Raw genomic sequence first — 27,653 nt, 5'->3', positions numbered from 1 at the left:
CCCTCGGTCCGGCCCCGCCCAACGGCCCGCTCATTGGCCGGCTCCGCGCCCCTTGAAGCGCGCGAATGGAAGACGACAACTGTCAATCACCCCCTCTTGTCTGGCGAGGCCACGCCTCCCAGGTCCCTCCCAGGCCCCTACGCCCGCACTGGAGGCCGGGACCCCGGCTCTCCCGCCGACGCCCCCCTGCCCTCTGCTTGCGTGGCTGTCTGCCTGTCTGCCAGGGTCCCCTCTGTGGGTCCCAACGCACATACCTCTTCATTGTCTCTCCTCGCCGCGGGTCTTTGCCAGGGTGTCCTCGCGTCTGTTTCCGCTCTTCTCGGTTTCTGTGAGCCTCACCTAAAGAAAAACCAGTTTATTGACCCCTCCGCCCCAAAAAAAGGGGTGGGGTACGATGGGGAGAGACTTCTGTTTCAGTCGTCCAGAGAGAACACATCTCTTCTTTGCCCTGGACCCAAGGCCTGCCGTTTGCCTGGATTAGATCATTTATGTGTTGCAATTTGAGAAATCTAGCTGAAAAAGGTCTCCATCTTGCCTGAGTCTCCTTAGGAGCCCCCCTTTTGGCTCAGGACGGGATAGGAACTGAGGACTCTCTCCTACCACCTGGAACACAAATGAATGTGCTTTTTGTTTGGCTTGCTTTTGCAAACAAAACGTCCCTCCATTTGTCAATAAAAATTGGGTTGGGGAAGTTCCTCTCCCTGACTCTGAAGTGCCTTGGCTGGCCCTGTTCAGCTTGGGGACTTGGGCCCAGAGCAGTGTCTGCCACTTACTAGTTGCCCAATAAAAACTGAACAGCGTTTGGAAGGACCCTTATGAGAATAGCTTACAAAAAGGAAAGACACAGGGACAAAGGTGTGAGAAAGATGAGGGTGAAGAAAGAAAAGGAAAAATCCAGGCGGGAGGCCCATGGAGTGAGAAAGGAAACAACCTTTAGCTCATTAGGCTGAGCAGAGGGAGAACATGGGGAGAGAAACCATACGCAGCCTCATATTGCAGGGTTTTGCCTAAAGTCAATCTTATTTTAACAGCCTTCCTGATACTTTCGCTGTTTTAGCCCACAAGCCTTTTTGGACAGTAGTACAGTCAGTCATCCACTGCTTCACGACAGAATCCCTTCTGAGAAATGTGTCGTTAGGTGGTTTCTGTCGTTGTGTGAACGTCACAGAGTCACTTGCACAAGCCTAGGTGGCACAGCCTCCTGCACACCTAGGCCAGGTAGAGCCTGCTGCTCCTGGGCTACAAGCCTGCACAGCAGGTCACTGCACAAAACAACACGAGATTAGATCCAGCACAAGAGAAAACAATGGCACCAGGAGGCCATCAGGTTCTCAAAGACACAGGTAATGTGCAAAGACCCCCCACGGACTGGGATGGACCAAGATGTATGAGGCCGCTACCCACGTGACACGGCACAGTGGCTTACAGCCACCTTTTTAGACGTGGAACGAGTACACTCTAAAATAACGCTGAAAGTGTAGTGTAGTAAACACATAAACCAGGAACACAATCGTGTATTATCAAGTATTACGTACTGTACATAATTGGATGTGCTACACTTTTGTTTGACCCACGGTGCAGCCGGTTTCTTTACACCAGCATCACCACGAACACGAGCGTAACGTGCGTTGCTTTACGACCTCACGCTCCCCGGCAACAGGGCTACGCTGTCACCAGGTGATAGGAATAGTTTGGCTGCATATACATTTATGGGCTCACCGGCGTCTCTGTGGTCCGCACTGACCGCCACGTCGTGGTGTGGCGCCTGCCTGGCCCCCGCTGGGTGAGTAGCCCACTCGTTCTTTCCCCTCCAGTGATGGAATGTGGGCAGGGTGTGCTCTGTCTTGTTTTGGTGCGAGAAACCGAAAACAGCGGGACAGCCCCGTCCTGCCCTGTTTCTCTCAGCCAGGGGCTTTCCGTAGTGTGTCTGGAGTGTCATCGGTTGGAAATTCAGTAACTGTTTTGGGGCTGTGCATGTAGAACAGCTAACTTGACTTCCAAGAAGCAGTTAGTCGACCCGTGTAGACAAACAACCTCTGAAGTCAGTGTTTTCAAATGCTTGACGAGAAGGGCGAGCAAAGGAGAAGCCCAAGGCCAACGGGGACAGTGGTTCTCAGAGACACATGTCGTGCGAAAAGACTCCCCACTGACTGTGACGTACCTCAGCTTACACACATCCCTCTTCTGAGAACCACTGGCCCAAGAGGGGTCCAGAAAGATGCACAGTGGAGGCAGCGTTCAAGGTGGACCGCAGAGGATGAATACAGGTTCCCCAGAGAGAAACAGGAAAAGCAAAGTCAGGAATGGGAAAGCGGTCCCAGGTACAAGACACAGAGGGTAAACCCTGTGGGACTTGAAACTTCAAGGGGGAAAGAGAGATGCTAGGAAAGTAGGCATGTTCAGAAGAGCCTTGGGCTGTCTTTGTTCTCTCTCTCTCTCTCTCTCTCTCTCTCTCTCTCTCTCTCTCTGTGTGTGTGTGTGTGGTGGGGGAGTGGTGAAAGGGGAGTGACATGTCCAGATCTGTGTTTTAAAAGGGTGACCCCTGCATCAGACCAGTGAAGAGGGCACAAAATAAGGTATTGGCAGTGGGGGGTGGAAAGACAACACTGGAGAAACTTTTCAGAAAAAGAATGACAGAACTGGGCATAAATTGGATGGAAAGTCTAATCAAGAGAAAAGCATTCAGAAAGACAGATGTGACCTTCAATTTCTAGACTGAGAGGAGAATGATGCTACCAGTTCCCAGAGACTAATATCCCTGGAGAGGAACCTGGTCTGTGAGGAAAGCTAATGAGCTGGGCTTGGACATGGCTTTAACTGCCGAGGACACCCAGATGGTCAGCCAGAAGCTGTCAGATGTCTCGGTCTGGAGCCCAGAGAACAAGGGGAGTGTGATCTTGGAACCTGAGCCGCTGCAGCGGCCAAATGTTTCCACAATAAACAATATCACACCATCAGTAGATAATAAATATTTCTTGAATGACTAGATGAATGAATGTTTATTGAATTAACCTAAAGAAGTTACAAAGAAAAAAGTGTCATGCAAGGTTGTTTTAACCTTGCACTGTGGTTTCTGATCCTTCTGTAGAGATAGTAAATGGGGGGCGGGGGGGACGCTTGAATTCCAATCATGATTATTAGCCTGAGGATCTCACTGGACAAACCTCCTTCTTCCTCCAGGAAGAAGTGCAGCTCAAGCAGTGCAGACCATACAGTCGAATCAACAGAAGACTTCCAATCAGGTCAGAAAGGTCCTTGTTAAAGGGCTGCTTTCTCTGAAAAGCATGGGCTCCTTGGGGAGAATTTTCCCTACAGAATCAGTAATGAGGATAATCGCCTGCAAAGGCCTTTGGGTAACAGTTATCTGCGCACATGGCCTCCCAGACTTCCTGTTCCACACAGTGCACAATAATTGCACTAATAAGGAGGAGTTTGTCTTGGGAACATCTCAGGACTTTATAACTTCTCTTAATAGAGATAAGATACGGGGCATTCAGGACCACCTGGTGCTGACAAATATATCTGAGCAGAATTTTCTAGACTTGGAATTAGTGGGAGAAAATAGGAAGAGGGTGACAGGCACCAAAATTTCCAACAGATTTTTGTGATTGTGGTAGAATCCTCTCCCACACCCTGTACTTTCGCGGGCACTGCGTCTTTTAAGATCTGTTGCCACAGGCAATTGGAATGCTGTGATCTGTGGGTGGTGATATCAAGAGGTTCCTGGAACACTGAGAATTTGATGAATATCAGAGAGAGAGTCAAAGATGAATCCCAGGCCACAGCCTGAGAAAGATTTGCCTGAAGCTAAATCAGTTTCATTAACATTTCTGTAGGAAGAACATTTTAATCCAGGAGAAGGATTGCATTTCTGCTAGAAGTTTTTGAAAATCTGAAAATTAGAGTTTTAGTGTCTCTGGTGTCCCTGGGCACAGAGGCACCAACATGTGGTAACAAAAGTACTGGGGTCCTTGGAGGAGTTCATCGTTACAGGAGAAAGACCAAGTCACCAGGCTTCTTCTTTCACTGTGACTGGGATAAAAATGTCTGTCATGAACCTCTGTCTTCCAGTGCTCTCCAACTGTCTGTGTACTACTTTGCTTCACAGACCTACAAGGGCAGCACTCTGTGCCCTGGAGAGGTGTCACAGGCGTTCCTTGTGCTGGGATAGAGATGCTTCTCACTGTGCCTTAGGCAATTCATAGCCTGAGTTTTGTTAGTGTCAGTCTCCCTACGTTATTGTTGTGAGGGGCGAATGAGATACTGTCGTGAAGCCCGCAGAGTAAAAGACAAACTGTTTTTCAATCACTGGAGAGCAGTTGGAGTAAGAAAAAAGCAACCCCCAAATGATAATAACGCTAGTAAATTCAGGTGGGAAAGGAGAGCAGAGTTCTCTTCAGAACTACAGAGACTGAGGTTTTCAGAAATCCGAAGTGGTTACGTTATTTTACCTAACAAGTGATCTTTTTTAGTCTCCTTATTCTCAGGGAATACAAACTTCTTAAGTTTTCAGGGCACATTTCCTCTCTCCCGCCCCCCCCAGTTACATTTGATGCGTAAACTATCCTGGCAGGTAGAACTAATTAACATTTTAAAGTGTGTTGTTATCCTTGCCTTCAGCTCTAAGAGCTAAAGACTCAAGTTAGGACAGTTTCAAATCAGAGGAGCGTGGGGACTGCATGTTAGAGCCCCACAACTCTAATTTATTGGTGTCAAACCATAGGAAAAAAGCTGACAATTCAGTGTCTAAACATAGTGCTTCTAAATTTTGTTTGCTGAATGAATGAGCCATCGAATGAATGGATAAGTTGATGGATGAATGATACATGAAATAAAATAGATTAATAGGTCTATTTAGGATAGTCACCTGTCTGTTTGTTATTTCCTATCGGGTTAGTGATTTGCTAGAGTGACAATTCACAATTACTGATTGTCCGAGTACCAAAATTTGTATTGTTAAAGAATTTGGAACAAATTGCAATCATTCAGCAATTATTCATTGAGCGCCAGCTTGGTTAGCATAAGTCTCAATACCAAGTATTTAAAAATTTAAAATACAGTAAGGAAGCCATGCCTTAACGATACGTATTGGGATAGTTGGGCACCAATCATAACCAGTCACACAGTTGGTTGCCAATTACACAGTACAATTCTGTGTTGGTGTTTGTATCTTGTCCTTCAATACATTATGATTAGAGGAGACACGTACAATTAGTTTTAATATGTTAAACGACCTTTTTTTTCTGGGAAGGTTAGAGTTTGGGATTTATCCAAAAGGAAAGAGATTTTTCCAGCTGAAGAGAACAGTTTGAGTAAAAACACAGAAACAGGAAATTCATAAGGCTGAAAAAGTGGTGCTTTGAACACTAGACTAAAAGGTAGAGGCAAGAAACCGACCATTTTACTATGATTGGAAAGTGCAACGTCCAGAACTCAGGAAGGGAGAGAGAGTCTGGACTCTGGCTGCCACTGGGACAGTGCCACACACTCATTGCAACTTATTAGCCATGAATATAAACAGAACAACGGTTTTCGAAATAAGAGGTAACTATTACATCGGTAATGACAACCGTTGTTTTCTTTTGTGTGACTGATTTGCAACGATCAAAGGAGGAAACGAGGAAAACAGGAAACTAAACTGTAGAACGTGACAAAGGCTGAAGGGCATAAACACGATTCTAGCAACAGTCGCTTGGGGGCGCGGTGCTACGATGTTCCGCCTTCCTTTATCGCGGCGGCGAGCAGACCGTACGGCGGCTCGTTGGTCTAGGGGTATGATTCTCGCTTAGGGTGCGAGAGGTCCCGGGTTCAAATCCCGGACGAGCCCACCTTTTCTTCCTGCCTTAAAAACGTCTAAATGAATTCGTTTTAGAACAGAGCAGTGCACGTAGCAAACACGTGTTGGTGCCCAGCACAGAATCGAGACTTTTGACCTGCGAGCACCCTGGACATGGAGAAACCACTGAGCACGGGACGTAGCAAGTCCACTCGCAATCGCAGCCCTTTGCAGGCGCGGTGCCCACGCGGGCCGTGTCCGGAGCGGAGCGCACGTACCGAGGACGCAGAGTCCCGCTCTGAGTCCCCCGCAGGGATCGAACGAGATCGACTCATCCGTGCCCACGCGGGGCCGGCCCACGGCAGCCGGGCCGCGCACCTTCACCCCGGCCCCGCTCGCCCGTGCGCCTTCGCTCGCGTGGGCCCCGGATCCCGCACCAGGCGTCTTTCTCCGCGCACGTGGGTTGTAAAGGGTACAAAGCACCACATCGTGGATGAGTCGATCTCGTTCGATCCCTTGCTCCGCAAAACGAAGGCGATCGACAGTAGCGTTCAAGGGGTCGGAATCGTGGCATTTAAAACGCTCAGTGGGACGCGCGGGGGAGAAAAAGGACCTTTCACGGAAGGGCGAAGAGAGGAAAAAGCCTGGGCTCGTCCGGGATTTGAACCCGGGACCTCTCGCACCCGAAGCGAGAATCATACCCCTAGACCAACGAGCCGCTCTCGGCAGCCCGCCTCCCGGCCGCGCCCTTCAGCCTCGCTCCGCAGTCTCGCCGCGCTTGTCCTGACCCCGACCTGCGACCCTTCCTCGCTGCGGGGCCGCTCCCTTCGGGGTCTCGGGTGCGGAGCCCTTCCCGCCGTGCGGAAGCGGAGCGGGGAGCCGGGGCGCCCGTTGCGGAGCGGAGCTGCTCGTGGCCCCCGGGCTCCGCACCTCCGCCCGCGCCGCCTTCCCCGAGCCCGGGATCGCCCGGCCCTTCTACCTGCGGGGCGGCTGCGCGCGGGGACCCTGAGCCAGGAGGGCGCAGGCCCGGCCTCTGGGAGCCCGCCGCCAGCTGTCGCCCCTTGCGGGGAGCGTCCCCATCTTCAGCTCGGACCGCCCTTTCTGCGCCCCCCGCGCGCCTCCATCGCTGCGCTGCGCCCCCCGCTCACACCGCCCTCCGTGCGCCAGGCGTGCGCCCTGGCCGGTCCCCGCCCTGCGCCCATCCCCGCCCCGCGTCCCCAGGCGACCCCACTGGTGGGTGAGCTGGGAATGGGGGGAGGAAGGCACCCTCCTTACCTCCACTGGGAAGGGGAGATGGGGAAGAAGTCCCAAAGCAGCGTGTTCGCAGCTAACTCGTCCCTAACGTTCACTGCAGACCGTGCCGTCTCTGGAACGCTGTGCACGCGTGGAACTCGCTGGACATTCCTAACGACCTGCCCTGGGGTCGTATTGCACCGTCGTTTTGCAATAAGGACATCAGGCCCCGACACGTTGGGGAGCTCACTTACGGCCACACGGCGGGAAGCGGTGGCGCCGGCTCAGGAGCAGCCGAGATCGTGGAAGGAGAGGTGAATGCGGGGCAGCAGAGAGCAGAGGTGGGCACCGTGGCGGCTCGCAGGACCGAGAAGCCGCCGCAGGGGGCAGCCTTCGCCCTGCACCGCGCCGCACAGGTCCTGCCCGAAGGCCCTTCGGCCCAGCGGAGCGGGAGTGCGGGGTCCCCCGCGTGCGCGTTCCGGGCCTGGGGTCCCCCCCAGCCTCGTCCGCCTTAGGCCTGCGCCCCTCCTCCTTCGCCCGCCCCCTCCTTGCGGTTAGTGGTGGGGTTGCAGAGGCCCCTCATTTCCGAAGCCCCCTCCATCCTTGGCTACCTTTAATTCGGGCTCAATGGGACCCGTTGCTTGGTAGCCCGGTCAGAATGTTCTCCGAGGGCCCAGGTGGTGGTGTTGCCCTCTCACTTTTGGAGAGCTCCCATTTGCTCCAGCTTCTCTGCCCTTCGCCTCCTCCCTTCCCTCTTCCTGATGCAGGTGGACACTGGGGATCCACTCAGCGGTAGTCCGTCAGGACGACAGGTCATGTCCTTGGGGACTGTGACAGCAAACTACAAGTGTAAACATCTCAAAACAGCACAAGCTAGAAAACCTTCCCAGACGCCCCTCACCTCTGCATTCTGGCCATGTGGACACCCCAGAGCGCTGCTGCTCCCCGGAGCAGGCGACAAGCCTGGGACCGGCAGCTCTAAGCCCTCTCTTTGCCTTGGTCAAGCATAAAAATCGCATTGACAGCCCTTCTTGTCTGAGACCACTTTTCTCCCTCCTCCTGAGCGAGGGATGAGGGCTGCGCATTGCTTTGAACTTGCTCTTCCCTCACTCTTTTGTAGTTTGAGGCCCTGCAGAACAGTCTGAGTTTTGCCCTCCTCTTAGAGACTGGCCTAGGGCTCCCTGTCCTCCCTGCCTGAGCTGCATCCCGCTCTGGGGGGGCTTTGTTCATTCCCTCACTCACCGAGTGCCAGGTTTGGCGGTTCCCTCCTCCCTTTGCCAGTGTCCACTTACAAAGTTTTTGTTGTTAGTTTTTTTGTTTGTTTTTGTGTCCTTTGCCTGCATTCCCATTGTTTGTAATGATTTAATACTATTCCATCAAGACAATATAGCATATCTTTCTTAATTATTCTTCTACTACCATATATGACAAACTAGTGGTATACATATTGTTTGATTGACCCATTTGTGTATGTACTTGCCCCATGTTTTACATGATTTCCTTGGCACGTACGCCCAGAGCTGGCATGGTCCAAGGGAGGATCACTGTTACCGGTCCACACAATTCCATGCCCACAAGCTTGGTTTGGCTGCTTAGCAAGTCAGATGGAAATCAATGTGGGAGAAGAGGTTCTCAGAGAACTTCAGAACCCATGATTCAATCTTTTCATCTCATTTAAGGGATTTGGTGGCATCCAAACTATTGAGAATGGAGGTAACATTAAAAGTACTATTGCACATAATTTTGACCTGGGGTCAGATGCATGAGAGGGCGAAGATGAGATTAGAAAAGAGTAGGGCCATTAGGAGATGATTAGAATAACTCTGGGATGATGTCATGGATGATAAAACCATGACTGGCTTTTTAAATCACTAATGGTGAGGGATTAGTGACTATTTTATAACTCATGCTTGCTTGCCACTGAATTCTGACTCAATTTAGACGTAAGTGGTGCAAATGTAGCTCTGACATGGAATGGTCAGTCCTTGGAAGTGAGAACACAATTTCATCCGTGGGTCGGCCATTCAAAGGGACCTTCTTGCTAACTTGGCGGGCAGGCCTGGCCTCGGGACAGTGCTGAGGCTTATCTGCTGCCCGTGGAGTAAGGCACTAACTCCCAGGCCACTGCAGTTGTCAGTGCTGGTAGATGTGCTTTGCCTACTGCAAGCCGTGTCCTGATCCAAACAGAACTTGGCTCTGATTGAAAATGTGTGTCTTTTTCCAGACTCCAGTCCAATGTCCTATGATAGCTTCAGCTGCTTTTTACTAAAAGCATTTCTATGTGGTTCCCCTCAATGATCCTTTTTCTGAGGTTTATCACATGCCTCCCTCTGAATTTTACAATCCCTAAATCATCAGGAATGACTTTTTGGAGTTGCCCCAGCCCTTTCATTTTCCATTCAAAGTTTTTCACTCGTTTTAAGTTTTGAGAGTGCATGAGGTCCTAAAGGAAGCTAAAGTCTAGATCAGGGGTGTCCAAACTACGGCCCGTGGGCCAACTGCGGCCCGCAATCCATTTTTAATTGACCTGCAGCAAATTCCAAAAATATATTTAGTTTACTTACATAAACCAGGTGAGGCAATATGTACTTCACCTCGAGTGAGTGGCCCGGCTGTTTGTGTATTTTACCGCATATGGCCCTTGGTAAAAAACGTTGAAAAAAGTTTGGACACCCCTGGTCTAGATGGTGAAAAGAACTGCTTCCCACTAGAACACTCCATCCCCACAGGGATCTGATTGCCTCTGTTTTATACAGAGTTACTCTTGCTCTGAATGTTACAGGGTGAATAGAAGAAGACTAATTGTATCGATAAAATTGTGATTGTTTATAAAGACATGCTCATGATAGGATGTTACAAAAAAGAAAGATACAGTTACATAGTGTAAGATGCCAATTTTGTAACAACTAAGAATTAAAAAGCAAAACAAAACATAGATACATGCATTAAAACCCTAGAGGAAAAAAATCCGTTAACTATTAACACTAGTTATCTCTGCGTAGTGGACTTATGGATATTTTTCTGATTTAATTAAAATATTTTATTTTCCTCCACACATTTCTAAAGATAATTGCTCCCTTTGAATTTTGCAATTGCTTTTATATTGGGAAAAATAAAGATAATTTACCTTTTAATTATTTTTTATTTTTTATTTATTTATTTTAAAATTGTAATTGACATACAACATTATATTAGTTTCAGGTGTACACCATAGTGATTAGATGTTTATATACCTTATGAAGTGACCATCCTGATAAATCTGGTACCCATCTGGCACCAAACATTTTTAAATCACAAAGAAAACAGGGTTCTTAAAACTATGCATTTCTTTGTGCTTAGTATAGTGAAAAGTGACACAGAATTAGAGGTCATGTACAGCAGCCCTTTTGTGTGTTCTATCCCCACTGTTTCCAGAGGAAGTTAGTAAGACTCTAACTGTCACTCCTGAGGGGCCAGGTGCAGCGATGCATGCTGGGGCAGCAGCTGGCCCCCTCCAGCACCCATGGTTCCTTAGCTGGCGCAACAGGAGGTCGCAGGTCCTCTGATTTTCTTGAAGAGGAATGAGTATCTGCGTCTTGGAAATGCCCCTCCTTTGAGTACCGATCATACAGTCGTTCTGGAATCTTGTCTCTGAATGCTGGTTCAATGTGCAGTTCAGGCCACTCATTCTTTAAAACAGAAGTGGTTGATAAGTCTGATAACTGACATTACAGGTTTGTCTAAGTTCCAGGAATTTTTTCAAAGTTTTATGTAAAACAACACCATGAAGGGCCAGAGTCCCTACTCACGAGTCCCCAGGGGAAATCCTAGCCATTGAACCTGTCCTTTCCGCGTCCTTTCCCCCACAGCCTCTCCCTGGCTGTCCAGGACCTGGGTGGTGCAGCTCCCGTGGAGAAGCCCACAGCTGCCAGGGCTCGGAGGAGAAGGCAGTCCCTCTGCTCCTGTCTGTGAGGCGGGTGGTTTTACGCTGTGGCTCCCTTTTCATTGTGAGGCATATAACACATTTATCATCTCCTTGTACTCTGAAGAGTCTCAAAGAACCACAGTTTCCTGCCCCATTTGACCACAGTGGGGCCTCTCTGGCATTCCCAGAGCTCTCCTGGGACCTGAGGGCAGACCTGGGAGGCCAGTCTTCTCAGCATGCATAGCCGCCCTGGTCAGGAAGGTGTGTCTCCTGCCCCTAGACTTTGGTGCACTTGGATCGTCTTTTCCAACCCCCTCTGGGAAGGGTTTCAAAAACCCCCTCAACTTAAGGCACGATGAAAAGGTTTCAGCAGGACCCCCTCAGGATGCACACATTGGCTGGGACTGCATATCATGACATCTGGTACCAGACAGGGCGGTGGTAGGCAGCGATGCATGGCGGACACCATCCTATTGCAGCTCCGAAATCACTTCAGTTATGCATCTCTTCACAGATATTTATTGAGCCCTTACAATGCGTGAGGCACTGTGCAGAGCGAACAAACATGCTGACTGGGCTCTCAGGACGCAGCAAAACCTTATTACACAAAATAATGAGACCGACGTTCTTCGGTGGCTTGTTTGAGCAGCACTCGGATTTTGCTCAGTGCTCTTGACATCGCAAGTCACCTGGTCAGTCGCGTGTGACATAGAGACATTCTGTTCCTCTTTTTACCTGCTCCACAGAGGTGAATTTTTACCTAATTCACACAGTTGATTAGAACTAGTTAGAGACCAAGAAAATTTAATGTTTTAGCCAACAGTGGTGTAGTAGTTTGGTGTTTCAGGTATTGCCTTGTTGAATTTTTTTTTTTTTTTTTGCCTACCAGCACCATTTCTTTTGGTAACAGCCCCACCCCACCCCCGATTTCACCCTGAGGCACCCCTGTTGCTCCCTCCCATTGACATTCCTTGATGAGTAGATAGGATTGAGCCACCTAGACCCTAGTGCCAGGACAGGGCAGGTGACGCCAGCAGCCCCAGTCTGATCTCTGCATCTCCTTGGTCTTAATGATTGGTTCAGGTGTGGACATATACGCGTATGATCCATGTGGGCCCTATAGAAAAGCTCTGCAGGATCCCCTGTCCCCACAATTATTGGAAAAGAATAAACTCTTTCCATTGGGTCTGCAGGCTGGGAAGAACCTGCTTGGCCAACACAGAGACTGATAACCAAGAGAGATTTTGTTACTGAGCTAAGGGGTTCGTTTGCCTGCGTGCATCAAAGCCAATGGAGACACAAACAGGAGTTTGCAGCAAAGAAAGTAGAGGTTTATTAAGGAAATGGCACCAAGCCCAGAGACACAGGTGAGCTAGCGCTCAAAGACCTGGCTCCCTGATGGCATGTGGGTTACAGATTCTACTATGGGGCAAAAATCACAAGACACCGTGGGTTGGGGTTTGGGGTTTGCTCGGAGCCAATTGGCAGGAGGTGAGTTAAGGGTAATACATCATTTCTTTAGATCTTGAGGACAGTTCTGAGGTCTTTTCTGGCGTTTCTCTAGTCTCCTTGGAAAATAGCCAGGGGGTCATTCCATTTAGGGCTCAGGAGCTGAAACATAACTTAGGTCAAGATGTTATCTTTAGCTGGCCAGAGGTCTCACCATGTGACCACTAGTCAGGTATGTCCTGCCTCAGGGGTTGCTGATTATCTGGGGAGAGGTGAGGTCTCTGAGGGGTATAGGGTATGATTTCTAGAGCTAGGATTTAAAACTAAATTTAATCAAAGTCATAAGGACCCTCAGTTTTAATTTCTGACATTGCTTGGCTATTGTATTTAGGTCTATCCATGGATTTTTAATTTATATTATTCAGTATATAGGCAAAGAGAAAGAAAGAAATATTCATAGACAGATACCTACACTTGTAGTTCTGTTTCCATCAGCCAGTTTGAATTGGGTCCCTTTCATTAGCAGCTGAAGGTCCTCATTCATTCACCCGTATTACACTTCTACGCTCCCAAGAATCAAAAGATAATGAGTTGGTTGCCTTTCCAATTATTTATTCCCTTACTTACCATATATTTATTGAGTGTATAGTTAACTGGTCACCAGCCAAAACCAGTATGGCAAACTGGACTATTTTCAGGGTGACCTCAGTGAGGAGAGTGGCATTCTGAGGCCACTGGGCCCCTTGTGGTCACCTGCTTACCTGGTCCCACGTGCGGCTGAAACAGCATCAGAAGCCCCTGTTACCTAGTGGCACATCCCTTCAAAGCACCCAGGTTTTTTCTTACTCCCACTCTGCAGAAAGGAAGAACGCCATTGAAACTTCAAGCTAGACTATAAAGGTAGTGGAAGGATGGTTCTGACTCTTCTCTTTACCTTGGAGCTGTGAAGAACCAGTGTTTCCTTTCCAGCCTGTGAAGGCAGCCTGAATGAAAGTCTTCCTGGCCTGGTAATGGCCTTGTGCCACCTAAGGCACAAGTGGATTTCTTTAATCCTCAGTTTGGAGGTTCCGGTATCAACGATGCAAGGAGGGTATAAGCATATAAGCAGCCAGGCTGCAGTGGGGTCCTGTGAGTTCCCTACCAAAAGCCCCCATCACTGTAACAACCCTGGGAGTGGGGGACAGGGTCTCTGGTTTTTTGTTTTTTTTTGGGTCAAATACTGTGATTAATAGGGAACTGGGGAGATAGAAAGGTATTTTGACACCATCATGCACGCTCTTCAGCATCACATCTTGTCATTTTTTATTGCTTCTTTCTCCTCTGCTATGATAAGGTACAGACCAGAAGAACAATAGTTTTATTTTCACATTTACACCCCACATTTCCTGTTCCATTCCTTTGTCACATAAGGGAGAGTGGCAGATTCCCTCTTCATCACACACACTCACAATCATGCACGCTTTCCCAAAACTCTTGCCCAGCTATGTGTGTGAGTGTACAAACAACCCAAAGACATATATAAATAAAACCGTGTATTGTTTAGGGGGCATATCTCTCCGTCAATAGCTGGATAGACAAACAGATATTATAGAGACCTCAAAATAACTGACACATACGTCTCCCAAACTCGGCTAAAATACAAAGCTTATTATAGTATCAGTCTTCACAAGGCTATAAGTTTTAGAAGATGCATTGCATTTAAAAAGGTTTGAAAAAATATATATCCAAAATTTTAACACTATCGTGTTCCTGGAGTTAGGAAAACTAAATGGGAGGAGGAAATTGAGGTACTGTGGTTGGTAGTCACGTAGCCAAAACCTGCCTCTGGGGAAGCAACCGTAAGTCATACTTTCCCACCAATAAGAAACAAGAACTGCAAAAAAGATATAATCAGATCTCGGGGAAGGTCCTCAAAATCATGCCGGGTCATCAGTCGTTAGAAGAGTCGTCCTGGGAGTGTCCTGCCCTCATTACCACACTGAACACACCCACCAGCGCCTGACAGATCCCGAGGGGCCCACAGAAGACCCTACAGAGGGTGGCCACCTAATTCTGGGAGCTCCCCATACCATTCCAGCAAAACTAACTGGGCCCCTAACCTGAGGGCCCATAAACACACTCTCCCCACCGACCCGGGGAGCCACCTACTGTGGTCTTTTGGAGCAGCGTGTTCCCTTGGTGCATGAAGCTTACGCTTTCATAAACCTTTCTCTCTGCAAACGGTTTCACCCACCCTCTTGATATCTATCCTGAAAGGACCATGGACCCCTGCGTCGGCAGCAGTGGTGAGATAAGGCCTTTGAGCCTGGGAGACGATTTTCTGAAGTCAGCAGAGTGTGGTCCAACAGACCTCTAGAAAAACAGCTGCTGCACCTGCCAAATCAGCCCGTTGAGATGCTGAAATGCTCAACTGCACCTAAGGACCGACCCTAAAGATTAAACATTCGTTTGGACTGACGTCTTCCAGCAGGAGTGTGTGAATTGGGGAGAGGCTGTGAGTCATGGAATGGGGAGTCAGGCTCCCTTTCCTGCAAATCGCCTGCATTCTTCAAACTGAACATTAAAGCAAGAGCTCCTCGGACCCAAAACCCCCACCCCCTCCTCCTGCGTGCGGAAGGAGAGCCTGGGTTTCCATTGTAGCACAGCTTCCCGGCCAAGCTAGGAAGCACGGTTTTATTCTGTAGTTTGCACACCACCAACCTCAGAGCACCTCCCAGGAAATTTCTAATCCATGCTCCAGGGTCACCTCCTGACACTCTGCCTCTCCAGTGGCGCCCTCCTCCACTCCACCCACCACACAGAAGGGGGTGAGCTGAACCCCTCACTCCCTGGTGTGTCATCAACTAGGAAGCTGGGACAGGCAACGCTCCTTCCGCTGCTGGGCACTCGTGCTATAGGTTGTCTCGGGGCCTTGATACAATGTAAGATCTTTTTGTAACTTACAGGATTCCTATTTTCAGCAGTATTATTTTCTTTTGTTTCTTGCCACCCGAAATTCGTTTTTACTTACATGAGAGCATGGTAAACACTTCATACCAGTCAAAAGGCTATCACTTTACACAAACAAAATCTGATCCGCTAAATCAGAGTCCAGTTCTGAGGTCAGCTGCAGGGATCGGTGTGTGTGGAGAGTGGCTGGACCCCAGTATCCGTAGGGAGTTGTCACCACAGTAAATTGTTTTAAATAAGTTTTTTTGTGTGTGTGTGTGTGTGTGTGTGTGTGTGTGTGTGTGTTTTATCAAGTCCATCAAGCGACACAAACTCAAGCTGATGCACGACGTCTGTGTCCTCAGATCCAGCCTCCATCTGGGACGGGGTGGAGGCCAGGAAAAAAGCACCCTGTATCTTCAGGCTGGCCCATCCTCCCCGCACTGTCTGCTTCTGCAGTGGCTTCATTTGTTGCTACTATGGTGGCTGCTACTTCCAAAGAGTCATCTCCAGCAGCTTTGTCATAAAGGCCAATGAGCTGTCTTCACATTTTAGTGTCCTCGACAGAGGTGTCACCCTGTCAACAGAGGAGGAAAGAATGACTTGGAGCGAGTGGGGAAATCCTGACAATGTCCAGGGGCTGGGGATAGGAGAGCAGACGAGCGAGACGGCATTTCCAGGAAGACGGATTAGGTGCCAACGTACAGCGCGGGTCTGGAGACCAGGAATTCCTTAGGAGTGAGCTGTGATTGTAGAGATGAGGAGGGAAGGGGAAGGGAGTGGGGTGGTAGTGGAGCTGGAGACAGAGAAAGCGAAACGCCCTAAATGGGAGACCTACTAAGACCTGCAGACCGATTAGGCACAGAGATGGAGGTGACACAGAGAAAGAAGAGGCAGCACTTCCTGAGCAGAAGTGGGGGAAGAGTTTGGGCTTTCAGTTGACGGTCAGTGGAGAAACAGCGAGTAGGATGAGTTTGGTTTTGGAAGTGAGGGGCTGGAAGGCCTCCCTGAGCGGAGTGTGTGGTGTGGCGGGGACCACGGGTGAGCCAGGCTGGTGCTGATTCATCAGGCGTGGACGGAAGATGAATGCAAGGGCCCGGGCCAGCGGTGTCCACCAAACGTGATGCTGAAGCCGGGCAGTGAGAGCCAGAGCGGACGGCCAAGCCCGGAGTGCCCTGACTTTAGGAGGCAGAGAGCGAGGGAGGGGCCAGGCGCCAGACAGGACGGGGTGAGAGGGGGCTTCAGGGGTCGGTTGCAGCGTCAATTGCCCCGCAGAGGTGAGAGGGGCAAGAAGTGAGACGTGGCCAGTTTTTCGTGGCTGGGAGGGCGTTTGTGAGCTTCAAAATCATTGATAAGAACGAGGTCACCAGGGGAAAGAAAGGAGAGGGGCACAGAGAGGATGGGGGTGTGTGGGAGGGGGACAGAAGGATTTTTCTTTAGGGTTAGAGACCCAGCGTGTGTGTGGGCAGAAAGCGGAGAGCAAGTGAGAAGCTGGAAATACAGAACAACCAGCTGGGGCCTTGTTAGTCTAACCCATCACTTAAAACACATGCTCACACTCCACAATCACGTCCTGTGCAAATGTCCAGGAAATGCAGTGGGGGGAAGCTAAGAGCACAGCACGGGGGCCTCTCCTTGGACTCGCAGGTAGAGGAGACATTTTGGGAGGATGAGGAAGGTGGTGGGTCTTCCTTTTAGCCAGAGGGAGGCACTGACATGGCTGGTCACGGAGGGAGCCAGGGCCCCCGGGAAGGGCAGTGCACAGGCTAAGGGAGGGGTTGAGCTGGGAACAAACAGGAGTGTGGCCCCAAGACAGGTGACAAGGCACAAAAGCCAAGGAGTCTTGGGAATCTGCGCAGCTAACAAGGCGGGAGAAAGAAGAGAGCAAAGCAACCACGTAGGGGAGGCTCAAGAGGAGGTGACGTCTCCTCAGGGAGCGAGAGAGGAATTTCAGGTCCAGTGTTGAGAAAGCAAGGAGAATGGCGTGGAGAAGCGGCAGAACCAGGCAGAGAGGCAGTCAGTTTGGGAGGCATCACACATCTGCTGCCTTTGGTCTACTTGTGAACCCCCCCTCCCTTCCTCTTGAGGAATGAAGCCCCTGTCACCCCCCCATTTCGGGTGGCAATGCCCCTCCTGGATTAAATAAGATGTGCAGATGTGCAGAGGTGCTTTGTGAGGCAGTTTATTGTGATGAGAGCTGGTGTCCCTCATGCCACCATCAAGGACTGTGGCCTTGGACAGCCCCTGTCTCTCTGGGAACCTCCGTTTTTTCTTCTCCAAAACCAGGGGCTAAGAGCACCAGGGTTTTGTGAGTCCGCAGTGAGTAAGGAGAGAGAAAAGCACAGAGAGGTGGTGAGTGCAGCTGGAAGGGTTCTGAGGGTGGTGACAGTCACCAGAAGTTAGGGGACCAGCCTGGGACAGGCTCCCCCTCAGGGCGTCCAGAGGCCACCACCTCTACCAACACCTTGAATTTGGAGTCGTGGCCTCGAGAACTGTGAGAACATCCATTTCTGTTGTTTGAAGCCACCACGTTTGTGTTCACGTGTTACGGCAGCCACAGGAAACTAACACAGGAGGTGAGTAATTTTAGCATCGAGTAGATAATCTCCACACACACACACACACCCCTCCGGATGCTGTACAGAGACTGAACTAGAGAGACAGGAAAAGTGGAAGCAGGAAGCCAGATAAGAGGCTAATGTAGTAGGAAGCTGATGGTGGCTTGAACGAACGAACGAACGAATGAATGAATGAATGAACGAACGAACGAATGAACGAATGAATGAGAAAGGAAGAAAGAACTAAGAGGGGCGAGGAAAGCACTGGGGGACTTGTAAGTCTCGGTAGGGCTGGCTCTGCTCCTGCAACAGGCCAGTGCGTTCAAGGAGAGTTTCCTGGGAGTGGTGGGGAGGCGAGAGCTGCTGGGGCCAGGAAGAGTGGGCATTATCCTGTCCTGTGTGCACTGGGTGCCCCCACCTGTGGGCGAGTGCAGGTGACAAAGCCTCCTTTGAAGGGCCAGCTCAAATGCCACCTTTGTCCTGCCTCCTCCCCGCTCTCCTCACACAGGTGGTCTCTCCCCTGCCCTGTTTCGTCTTCTTTAATGCACCCTGAGGAGCTGCTGGTCTCACGGCTGGACTGTGCGTTTTCCTCTCTGAACGCCCATAGCAGGACCCCGCCTCCCCAGCCCTTCGGTAGATGTGTGTGGACCTTGGTCACTGAGCTGTGCCCAGTCTGGCTCGTTCTGTCCACACCCAGATGTGCACCAAGCTCCGAGTCAGTGAGAAACCCGAGAGAGCATGAGACACGTGTCCCCGGCTTGTCCTTTTGTCCCTCACCATCAGTGACAGCCTGTCTCAACCCCACGCCTTTGTTAATGCACCCTGAGCTGATCTGTAATGGCACTGTAAGGAACAGGGCATGTGACACCAGCCCTCCCCGGCTGAACATGCACGGCCGCCTACCTCTGTCTCGGGGACCTCACTGCTGGTCTCCGCCTGGGCCTGGCCGGTCCTGGGGTTGCAGCCGGGCTCCAGAATGGGCCCCTTGTCTTGCTTTTTCTTGCCATTCTCCTCCTTGGAGGGGAGGCCAGCCTCCGCTCCCCCCAGGGGGACCTGGGGGGTCTCCTGCTCCCCAGCCCCCTCCTCCTGCAGTGGCTTCTTGTCTTGGCTCTTCTGTCCGGGTTCCCCCTCTCCAGGCCCTGCCGTCTCCGTCTCCGCCTTCCCCTGTGTGGGCTCTTCCGTCTGCTCTCCGGCTGTGCTTGCCTCCGTGGGGCTCCCACACCCACTCTTGGCCTCTGCGCTGGAGGCCGGGGCCGGTTCCAGGGCCTTCTCTTGGGCCTCCTGTGCAGGCTTGTCAGGCCGCGGGTCCTCCTCTGCGGCCTGGCCCCTCTGCTCCTGCTTCTCTGTCCTGCTGGTCGTCCTCCTCAGAAGGGGCTTCTCGTGGGACCTGGGGGTGCTCCCTTCCCTCCCCACCGCCCCCTCGCTGGCTGGAGGGGAGCCTGGGGCCTTGTTCTGAGAAGGGAAGACCTCGTCCCCGTTTTCTTCCTGGGCTCCATTCTCCTGGGACGACTCTGGGGCCCTGAAGTCTGCCAGCTCCCCGCAATCTGACTGAGACCTTCGGAATCGCCGGGAAGGAGGGCGCCTTTTGATGGAGCCCCTCGTCCGCACCTGAAAGAAGGAATGAAGGAACGTTACCCCGAACCTGTAAAAAAGGCCGCAAGGAACACTGCGGGTTCCTTTCAAAGCCAGCCCGAAGCGCTGCTCCACAGGCCCAGCCAAGGATCATTCTGGAGAATGGATATGGATGGCCACTGATTCCTGCTGACAGCCCCGCAGGGCTGAGCGACGACAGGGTAGGGACCCTGCAGACTTCTGTCTCAGGGCCCGCACATGCTTTCCATCCAGGAAGACAGGTAGCCTCTGGCTTGGCTGCCCTGTCAACATTAATCAGTTTGGTGTCTAATTTAGCAATTTTATGCTAACATTTGCTTTTCTAACTGTCTGTAAATAACCAGTTCTTCCTCTGAATGTTCTGTGAATGAGCTTTACCATCTGACAGCTTTCCTGACGCACTGACACATTGAATAAAATCTATTTTGTACAAGAGTCATGTTTGAACATTTTGAAAATTATACTCTGACTGAGGTGAACCCAGCAGAGAAGAGGGAGGTGAGGGGCTTGCTGGTGGTCCAGCCCTGGCAGCTGGACACTGGGGACCAGCTCCCTCCCTTCGGCCAGCTTGTCCCTTGCTGTCCCCACACAGCTGACCGATACTGGACAGCTGAGCAGCCAGTTTCCTTTGCTTTCTGGGAGTCAGGCCCACTGTCCTTAGCAGCCATGTCTTAGGAGCACCCAGCAGAGCTGCTTGGAGATAAGTTCCTCCCAGGAAGGTGAGTCTGACAATCGGGGCTCCATTGAATCAGAAGTTCAATGGAAATGCTGCTCTCAGATGCCCTCGTTTACTCAAGGGATGTGTCCTGTAAACATCTGTGTCAACTAAATCTCATTTCTGTAACTTTGATTTTCCCACTGACTTACATCTTGGCCATCCTCTTTCCATGTCAGAGGTTTCTGGGATGAATCTTTGGCTGAGGAGCCTTCCCGGGCCCTTTCCTGAGACCACGGTGAGGCCAGCCCTCCCTGCAGGGTAGACAAGGCCTCAGCCCTCGTGGCCTGCAGGGCTCAGAGGTAGTCGCGTCTGCTCCCCGGCTGCCCTCAGAATACCAAGGCCGCTGTATGACCAGGTGGCAGTGCCTCCCTCCCTGTCCCTACGCCCCATGACACCCTGGGAGAGACAAGGCTCTGCCCTGGGCTCCTCTCTCTCCGTCACTCTGGTCTGCAGGCTCTCCCCTTGGTCCCTGGACAGCAAGCTCCTGCCCATCCATCACCTCCTAACACCAGTTTGCTTCCTTGGGCCCCACTTGTTTCTACACACTTGACCTTTCTTTCCTAGATGGATTTTCTGTTAGAGCCCACCCTCTCCATCTATAACTCCAAAGTCACATCCGTTTGCCATTCCCTGGCCTCAGACCCCCTTCAATCTGGGCCCCGGCCTGGCTCTGTCCCAGATTTGCGGGGCACCTGCTTGGACTGTATTGGGCCGTATCTCTGAGTCTTATCACCTCCTAGTCGGGACTGGTGAAAGAAGGCACACACTCAGTATTGGGGCAGCTTCTACAGAAGCCAGCCCTGCCACACACCTTTCTGCAAACAGAACAGTCTAGGCAAGAATTCTTACTGCAGTGAGAAGGCTCTGAGCCCACACTCGGACAGGTAGGACCGGTCACATTGGGCCAGAACAGCGTGTTTTGGAGCCCTAGCGACCCTGCCCACCCTTCGGTATGAATCACTGACCAGGCCTTAAGCTTTGGTTTTCAGCGTTTGACATAACTCTGTGCAGCCGGGACCAGCCCAGAGTTCCCGCCCTTTTCTCCACCAAGGACAGAACACGCCATCCCTAAGCCTGGCTTTCTGGTGACAGTGACAGGGAGGGAGAGGGCTAATCTTAGCTCAGGAATCACTTGCAAAGAAGAGGAGACATTTCTCTTCTGTTAATAACCAGCTCTGACTACAGCTTAAATGTGTCCTCCTCACTCCAGGATAACAAGAGGGCAGAGATGGTTCAGGATGGCCCGGGGCCCAGCTTTCCACAGACACACCACCAGGCTTGGGACCAGACGTTACCTTGTTGTAACAGGGCAGATGGCTGCCTTCCGGAGGCTGGTCGAAGCTGACGGGCACCGCTTCTGCCTCGCTGGCCCGAGACCGCACACCAGGGCTGCTGGGAGTGGAAGGTGGGCTGTGAAATGGTGACAGCACGGCTTTGAGCCCAGGACTCTTGGGGGAGGCTCCAGGCAGCATGGCGGCTGGATCAAAGACTAAGTTGGCCTGTGGAGAAAAGACGAGCCGGTTCAGAGCGGAGTGGGACACGGTGAGCATTTCTGCTTCGGCTTGTTGGTTACTTGCCTCGGAACTGGTTGAGACCAGGGGACACGAGCCTGTTCATGTTACTTCCTAACCGATTATCCCTTGTCACACCATGTCCTGTCCTGGAAGCCCCACCAACTCGATCCATCTCCTGCTACCTGGCTCTATACAGGCTGCAATGCCCAAAATACCGATTCGGGTCCAACAAAAAAGCCGGGAACAGCCCCAGCGTGTAGACAAAGATGCCAGAGTCGGGACTGCAACCCGCAGGCCCCAGGAAGGCTGCGCCTTTATCATCTTCCTCGTCAGCGTCACAGTGGGGACCATTTCTGGATGCTTACCATTTGCCGGCACACGTAGTTTTTCCCTCTGTAAGGACCCTACCTGTTTCGTTTTGTTCTCATTGCACAAATTAGGAAAGTGGCTGAGGAACCGGCCCTGGGAATCCAGCCAGGTCTGTTGGTGCCTTGGGAGCCGGCCAGGGGGGTGGACATAGCAGACTGCTGAGGCTTTGGGGGGGGGGCAGCAAACAGGTGCCACTATGACCCCCTGCTTGGGGCATCACAGTGCAGCTGAAAGCAGATTAAAATGAACCCTGAGGGCAAGCACACGGGAAGGTTGCCCCAAAGAAACGGAGACTGAGGAAACATGAGCTGGATGGGGGAGGCCTGGGGGGGTCCCAGATCCACCCTGGAGAAGGTGGTGATGCGGGAAGGCATCTGTGGAGGGAGGTAGAGAGGGCCCCAAGCCCCGTTAGCGCCATCTAATAGCTGTGACCTTCAGTCATAGGCTTTCTGGGTGTCAGATCCTGTCTTGGGCCAAACTACTTGGCCTGACCTGCCAAGTCCCTTAGGACCTGTCCCCTGCATTCTCTCCTGCCACTGCCTGACTCACAGTCACACCCTCTGCCTCCAGACTTCCCTGGGTGCCACCCTTCCTCCAGCCAAGGCTCTGCCTTGCTGAACTCCTGCGTGCACTTGGGAACCTGTGGACTGTAGAGAGTCCTCCATGCCGAGGGCGGAATTCGTATTTCTATTGTGATTTTAAGAAAGAACTAATAGTATAGGCAAGACTGAGTCATGGCAAAAATCACAAATAGAAAAGGTAAATATCAACACTGTAGCCCACGCCATGTTCAAAAGCAGCGTATGGTGAGTCCCAAAGGACGGGTGTGGCCCATGGAGGCTGTGACAGCTCGGTGAGCTGCACATTAAAGGTCTCTCTCCCCTCTCGGTTTTAAGCTGGGAAGTTCCCTCTGTAAGACTGTTTACAGATAGGAAGCAGGAAACCTGGACTTTGAATTATGGACTTGAGTGAAGAAAAATCATCGTTCACAACTCATTCAACAGAGTACGTAGAAGAAAACTCTGGCTGATGATGCATTTCTTAGTTCTGCCCCCACCTAGTCCCAACAAAGTAAGGTTCCCATGGGATTTAGCCCAACTGTCCTATTATCACTGGCACTCTTAATGGGGTTAAGCAATTTGAGGTCAAAACCTCATTTTCAAGTTGCCGTGTTTCCCAAAGAGGCTCACTGATGCCTAGGAAGGGGAATGGGACCAAGGCTGCAGCGTACAGAGCATTTGGGCACTAATTTCTGGCACATGGACGAGGGCTGTGAGGGGCTGCACAGCCGCAGAGGTGGGGGCCTGGGCTGCACCCCTCAGCTGGCTGCTGGAGGGCCGTCCGAGTTCTGGGATCCCATCTGAGAGGTCCCTGTCACGTATGTGGGAGCCCTGCGGCTTCTTAGAGTGACAGCCCACTCTCTCCCTGCAGCTGGGGTGGAATCAGGGCTTCTCTGTATGAATGACACTTCAGGGGGGAATGCCAAGGCTGAGAAACCCTGGTCCAGAGCAGTGGGCGTCGGAGGTTACACACACTTTAGATCTCTGGTGTTCACTCTCCTGTGTGTCTTTTATCGTGTCACGTGCAAAAATCTTGTCTCCCCTGTAAGACTGTGAGCTCAAACGCAGGGTTGTATGCTTCCTTTACATCCCAGGGGAGCCAGCCCAGCTGTGGGCACACAAGGTGACTGGGGGAGGAAGGGCAGAATGCTTTCCACACTGTGAACCTGGCCTTTCCAGGGCAGGGGCTGGCAGCTGAACTCCAGCCCTGTCTGTGTGGGGCTGGAATGGCCTGTGGCTGCATCCAGGCCCTGGGCTCTCCCTGGTGCACGTCTTACTCTACAAGATGTTTGAGGCAGCCCGTTATTCATCAGCCACCTTTAGGTGTTAACTACACAAGCGCATGCTGGATATGGTCCTTATTTTGGCCCTTTGCCCCCGGGGTAGAGCTCATCCTTTAGGGCAACTTGGTCACTAGCTGGTTATCAGAAGTCAACTCTCCAGGGGAGGCAGAAATGCAGATGTTGGATAAGAGGCGGGGTGGGGTAAGAGGTAGGACGGGCAACCGTTTTGTATTTACCTGAAGCTTCTCAATCAGAGGCGAGCTCTTCACCTTGACTTTCGGGGGGTGGCTCGTGTTGGGTGATTTCTGTAGAGCAAATGCAGCAAAATATCAAATGAGTGAGGCGAAAGGAGATAGGGTTCTGGCTGGAGCTCAGAAGCCACGGGAGGGAGAGGAGAAGCTGGTTTCCCCAGTTCCCCACTGAGCTTCAGTGGCCCACGTACCTCACCAGAGCTAGGGGGACAGGGCTCCCCTCCCCCCTCCCTCCCTCTTGCATCTCTCCACTAGCAAGACCGCTTGAATCTATGAATGAGAGCAGGCTGGACAGACCTCCGAAATGTTCCAGGAGGAATGACTTCATGGTCATTGCGAGGGAACCCGCTATGTCTGCGGGGGAACTTGTCCACCCCTCACAACGCTCAACACCATGAGTCAATAGTTGGAGGGAATTTCAAAGAGAAAGGGGAAAATGACCAACTGTCCTGTGGGTCACAAACCAAGCGAACCCCAGACCAGGAGTGAACCCCGACAGAGGGACCTTTGAAGTTCCTCTCTTACTTAAACTAATGATATTTTGGAAAATCCCACCAACGGTGTTGTTTATAAACGGTCGTTGTCCAAAACATTGAATATTCATTCTGATTCAGCTGACATTTATTGAGCATCTAGTACATGGCAGCCATGGTGCTGGTTACACAAAGATGACTGTGATTTAGTCTCTGCCTTCTAGAAGCGGTCGATGGTATAGACACATATATAAAACTACGTGTGTGCTCTGTTAGCTGAATGTATGTAGAATTATGTCTTTAATTTTATGTTATCTAAAAAGATTGACTCCTTGCTTTGTGCCAAATCCCTACAATTGCATCTGGCTCCACAGGTGTGTTGACCCTCACAGGTAGGAATGATGACAGTGATGATGGTGGTGATGGCAGAGGAGAAGGAGAAGAGGCAGAAGCCTTCATGAACCTTCAGAGGCCACGTAGGAGAGGGGTTTCCCTATGGTTTGGAGACCCACCCTGGATTCCCTGCCCCTCGCCCCCAACACTAATTTACCTGAATCATAAGAATAACACCAACCCCTAGAAATACTCTGAGATACGTATTGAACGAGATAATTGTATTTTAGTGAAGGAAGGAGGAGACTGATTCAGCTGAACTCCTGGGACCTTTTCAAGGTCCAGCATCGCAGGAGAGATGCTGCAATGGGACAGTCACTGGCTGGGACCCAGGAGGCCCCCGGCCCTTCTAATTCTGCTTCGAGGGGAGCTGGGTGGAGGCCTGGGCCACAGCCTCTTCGACCGAGACCCAGGCGTGCAGGTGGGAACCAGTGATTCTAAGAAGCCCTGTAGCTCCCAGGGGCCTCTGGCCTCAGGTGTTTACACTGTTAGACGCGTTCCTAGAGCAGTATTCCAGGGCGCCCTGTGTCCATGGTGAGGACAAACTGGGTTGTCCTTAACCTCTGTGTGTTACGCTGAAATCTCACATGAGCCAGTGTATCTGAAGATACCGTTTTTAGAAATTGCAACTACAATTTTGCTGACAAAGCTCACCTTGTGTAATACTATAAACGCGTCTCTTACCCAGCTGACTACTGTCTTCGGAAGAGAGTGGGAATTAATAAGCATGGCCCCTTCTCCACAGGACAGGGCTGGGAATCCAGCCCAGGTTCCACAAAATCCTTGTTGATTTGAATTGAACTAACTGCAAAGCAGAATTCAAGAGCCGCTCATGCAGTTCCTGAGGATGGCAGCAGGTGGCAGCATTTCCTTTACCATTTAACAAGCAGCTCCCAACAAGTGGCACCGGCTGGGCAGGTAAACAACAGCCTTCCATCTTTCTATGTGGATGTGTATACGTCCATGTAAGACATTCCTATAATGTCTAGAATTATGGACCTGGTCTTTCAGAGGGGAGTGTTTTCAGCCCTTCCCTGGGCAGACGAGGCAGGGTCTGTGGCCACATTGAACCCCCTTTGGACTGGGTTCTCAAGAGATGGGTATCCTGGTCACCCTGTCTGCAGGCCGGTGCAGGCACAGGGAGAGGGCAGGGCTATGCATTAGGAATGAGGGGTAGTCTGACCGGCCCCCCCTTCAGGGCCCCCAGGCTCGGCATCAGGGCTCCTGCAGGCTCAGATGTGAGCATAGAAAGGAGAGGTGTGGGCAGCAGCCCCCCTCCAACCCAGCCAGATAAAGCTGGCCGCTCTTTTTATTTCTATGTGAATTTCAAGGCAACAAAAAGTCGCTGATCCTGGAAGCAGGGTCCCTCCCATGTGCAGGCAGCCTGTCACCCCAGGCGAGATCTCCTTTTAAAATCCACCCTCCTACTTATCCAGCCTTTAGCTGCTGTATGCCACTTAACTGCTGGCTGGTGCCCTGTGGGGTGAAACTTGCACATTTATTTCTCCCAGAGCCACTGGACTAACCCAACTCACTCGGCTTTTATCTGGGGAATAAAACATCCCCAACTGGCCCCATCATGTCTGGCTAGAGCCCTTGTCCCATTTTGCAACAAAGGAAGCAGGCCCAGTGTGGTGCAGGGACTCTCTGTCCAAGTCCAGGCCATCAGGGGGCAGTCTCACAGCAGTCATGGCCTCAGCCTGTCCCAGCATAGACCCCGAGCCCAGGGGGTGGCGGTCACAAGGAGAAGTGGCCCTCGGGCAGCTCTTGGTGTGCATTTGGTCACAGCCTTGCCTGCTAACCCCTCGAAGCCACAGAAGCATGATGTCAGCGCTAGAGACCCAATAAAAAATGTAGTGGTTTTTTTCCTTTTGAAAACAGTGTATTTTAAAACTGTGCTTCTCGGGCTTCTCATCCTAGAAGAAGATGCTTATTTGGTCTGGGGGTATTCTCAGAGCAGATGGGGCTCTAGACCGCTGCCCCACAGTTGACCAGGAGCAGCTGTGAGTTTCTGCTTTATTTGATGGGCTTCTGCGTATACGCTGTGAGAGGACAAAAAGGTTGAAAACCACTGAACTACTCCAAATGTTTCGCTTTATAGGGAAGAAAACGGAGGCACCCGGAGGCTGGCCCAGGTTCGCACAGGTATGCAGTGTCTGTTGTTGGGCCGCTGGTCCCCAGAAAGGAAGGGCGGGGGAGAGGTGGCTACAGTGGGAGGTGGGCCCTGATGTGGGTGGCTCGGCCTGTTCTGGGCTTGGCCTCCCAGGTTGGATGAGAGAACAAGCAAATTCACTTCTGGCAGGGACCGCGACCCCCATGAAGGTTCATGGGCTGCTGGGACGGGGCGTGGAGGAGTTCAACTCTCTTACGGCTGCAACGAGACAACGAAGCACAGGTGAGCATGCAGCCGGGGTTTATTGCTGGCTATGGTCTAGGATACCAGAGCTTTTCTCATGGTGGTAACGTTGGCTGTTTGTATCTGAGGGCAACGAGGCCTCCTGTGCGCTCTGTTTCCTTCCCATGATCCAGAACAATAGCCAGCCTTCCCAAGATGCCATGGGATTCTCACATTACAATTCTGCCTGATGTAAACGAGCCCCGGTACCCAGGTGCTTCTCCACCTGGAAGATCAT

At 51.4% G+C, this 27,653-nt stretch overlaps 2 protein-coding genes and 1 non-coding gene across 7 annotated transcripts in view; 2 read left to right on the top strand and 1 right to left on the bottom strand.

The window, feature by feature from the left end:
* The first annotated feature begins 5,755 nt into the window (after window positions 1-5,755).
* Window positions 5,756-5,827, top strand: TRNAP-AGG (transfer RNA proline (anticodon AGG)). The gene has a single exon. It is a non-coding gene; the product is annotated as a tRNA-Pro (tRNA).
* A 123-nt stretch (window positions 5,828-5,950) lies between these two features.
* LOC141569379 (uncharacterized) lies at window positions 5,951-10,113 on the top strand. The gene is made up of 2 exons (XM_088801826.1): window positions 5,951-7,009; window positions 7,131-10,113. Exons 1-2 carry the CDS (start codon window positions 5,951-5,953, stop codon window positions 7,182-7,184), a joined length of 1,113 nt encoding a protein of 370 aa, XP_088657952.1. The 3' UTR covers window positions 7,185-10,113.
* A 3,527-nt stretch (window positions 10,114-13,640) lies between these two features.
* Window positions 13,641-27,653, bottom strand: part of RCSD1 (RCSD domain containing 1) — a 48,063-nt gene continuing 34,050 nt past the window's right edge. For all 5 annotated transcript variants that reach the window (XM_074321973.2, XM_019747403.3, XM_019747402.3 and 2 more), the window contains 4 exons: window positions 24,140-24,208; window positions 21,473-21,676; window positions 18,752-19,456; window positions 13,641-15,867 (listed from right to left, as the gene is read on the bottom strand). In XM_074321973.2, coding sequence (XP_074178074.2) covers window positions 15,835-15,867; window positions 18,752-19,456; window positions 21,473-21,676; window positions 24,140-24,208 — 1,011 coding nt within the window. In that variant the 3' untranslated portion in view covers window positions 13,641-15,834. The remainder of the gene's footprint in view (window positions 15,868-18,751; window positions 19,457-21,472; window positions 21,677-24,139; window positions 24,209-27,653) is intronic.

Source organism: Rhinolophus sinicus, chromosome 11 (genome assembly GCF_057876585.1).
Source record: "Rhinolophus sinicus isolate RSI-liver-muscle chromosome 11, RSI-T2T, whole genome shotgun sequence".
NCBI lineage: Eukaryota > Metazoa > Chordata > Mammalia > Chiroptera > Rhinolophidae > Rhinolophus > Rhinolophus sinicus.
The sequence above is the reverse complement of the archived record's forward strand: the minus strand, read 5'-3'. Positions and strand labels throughout refer to the sequence as shown.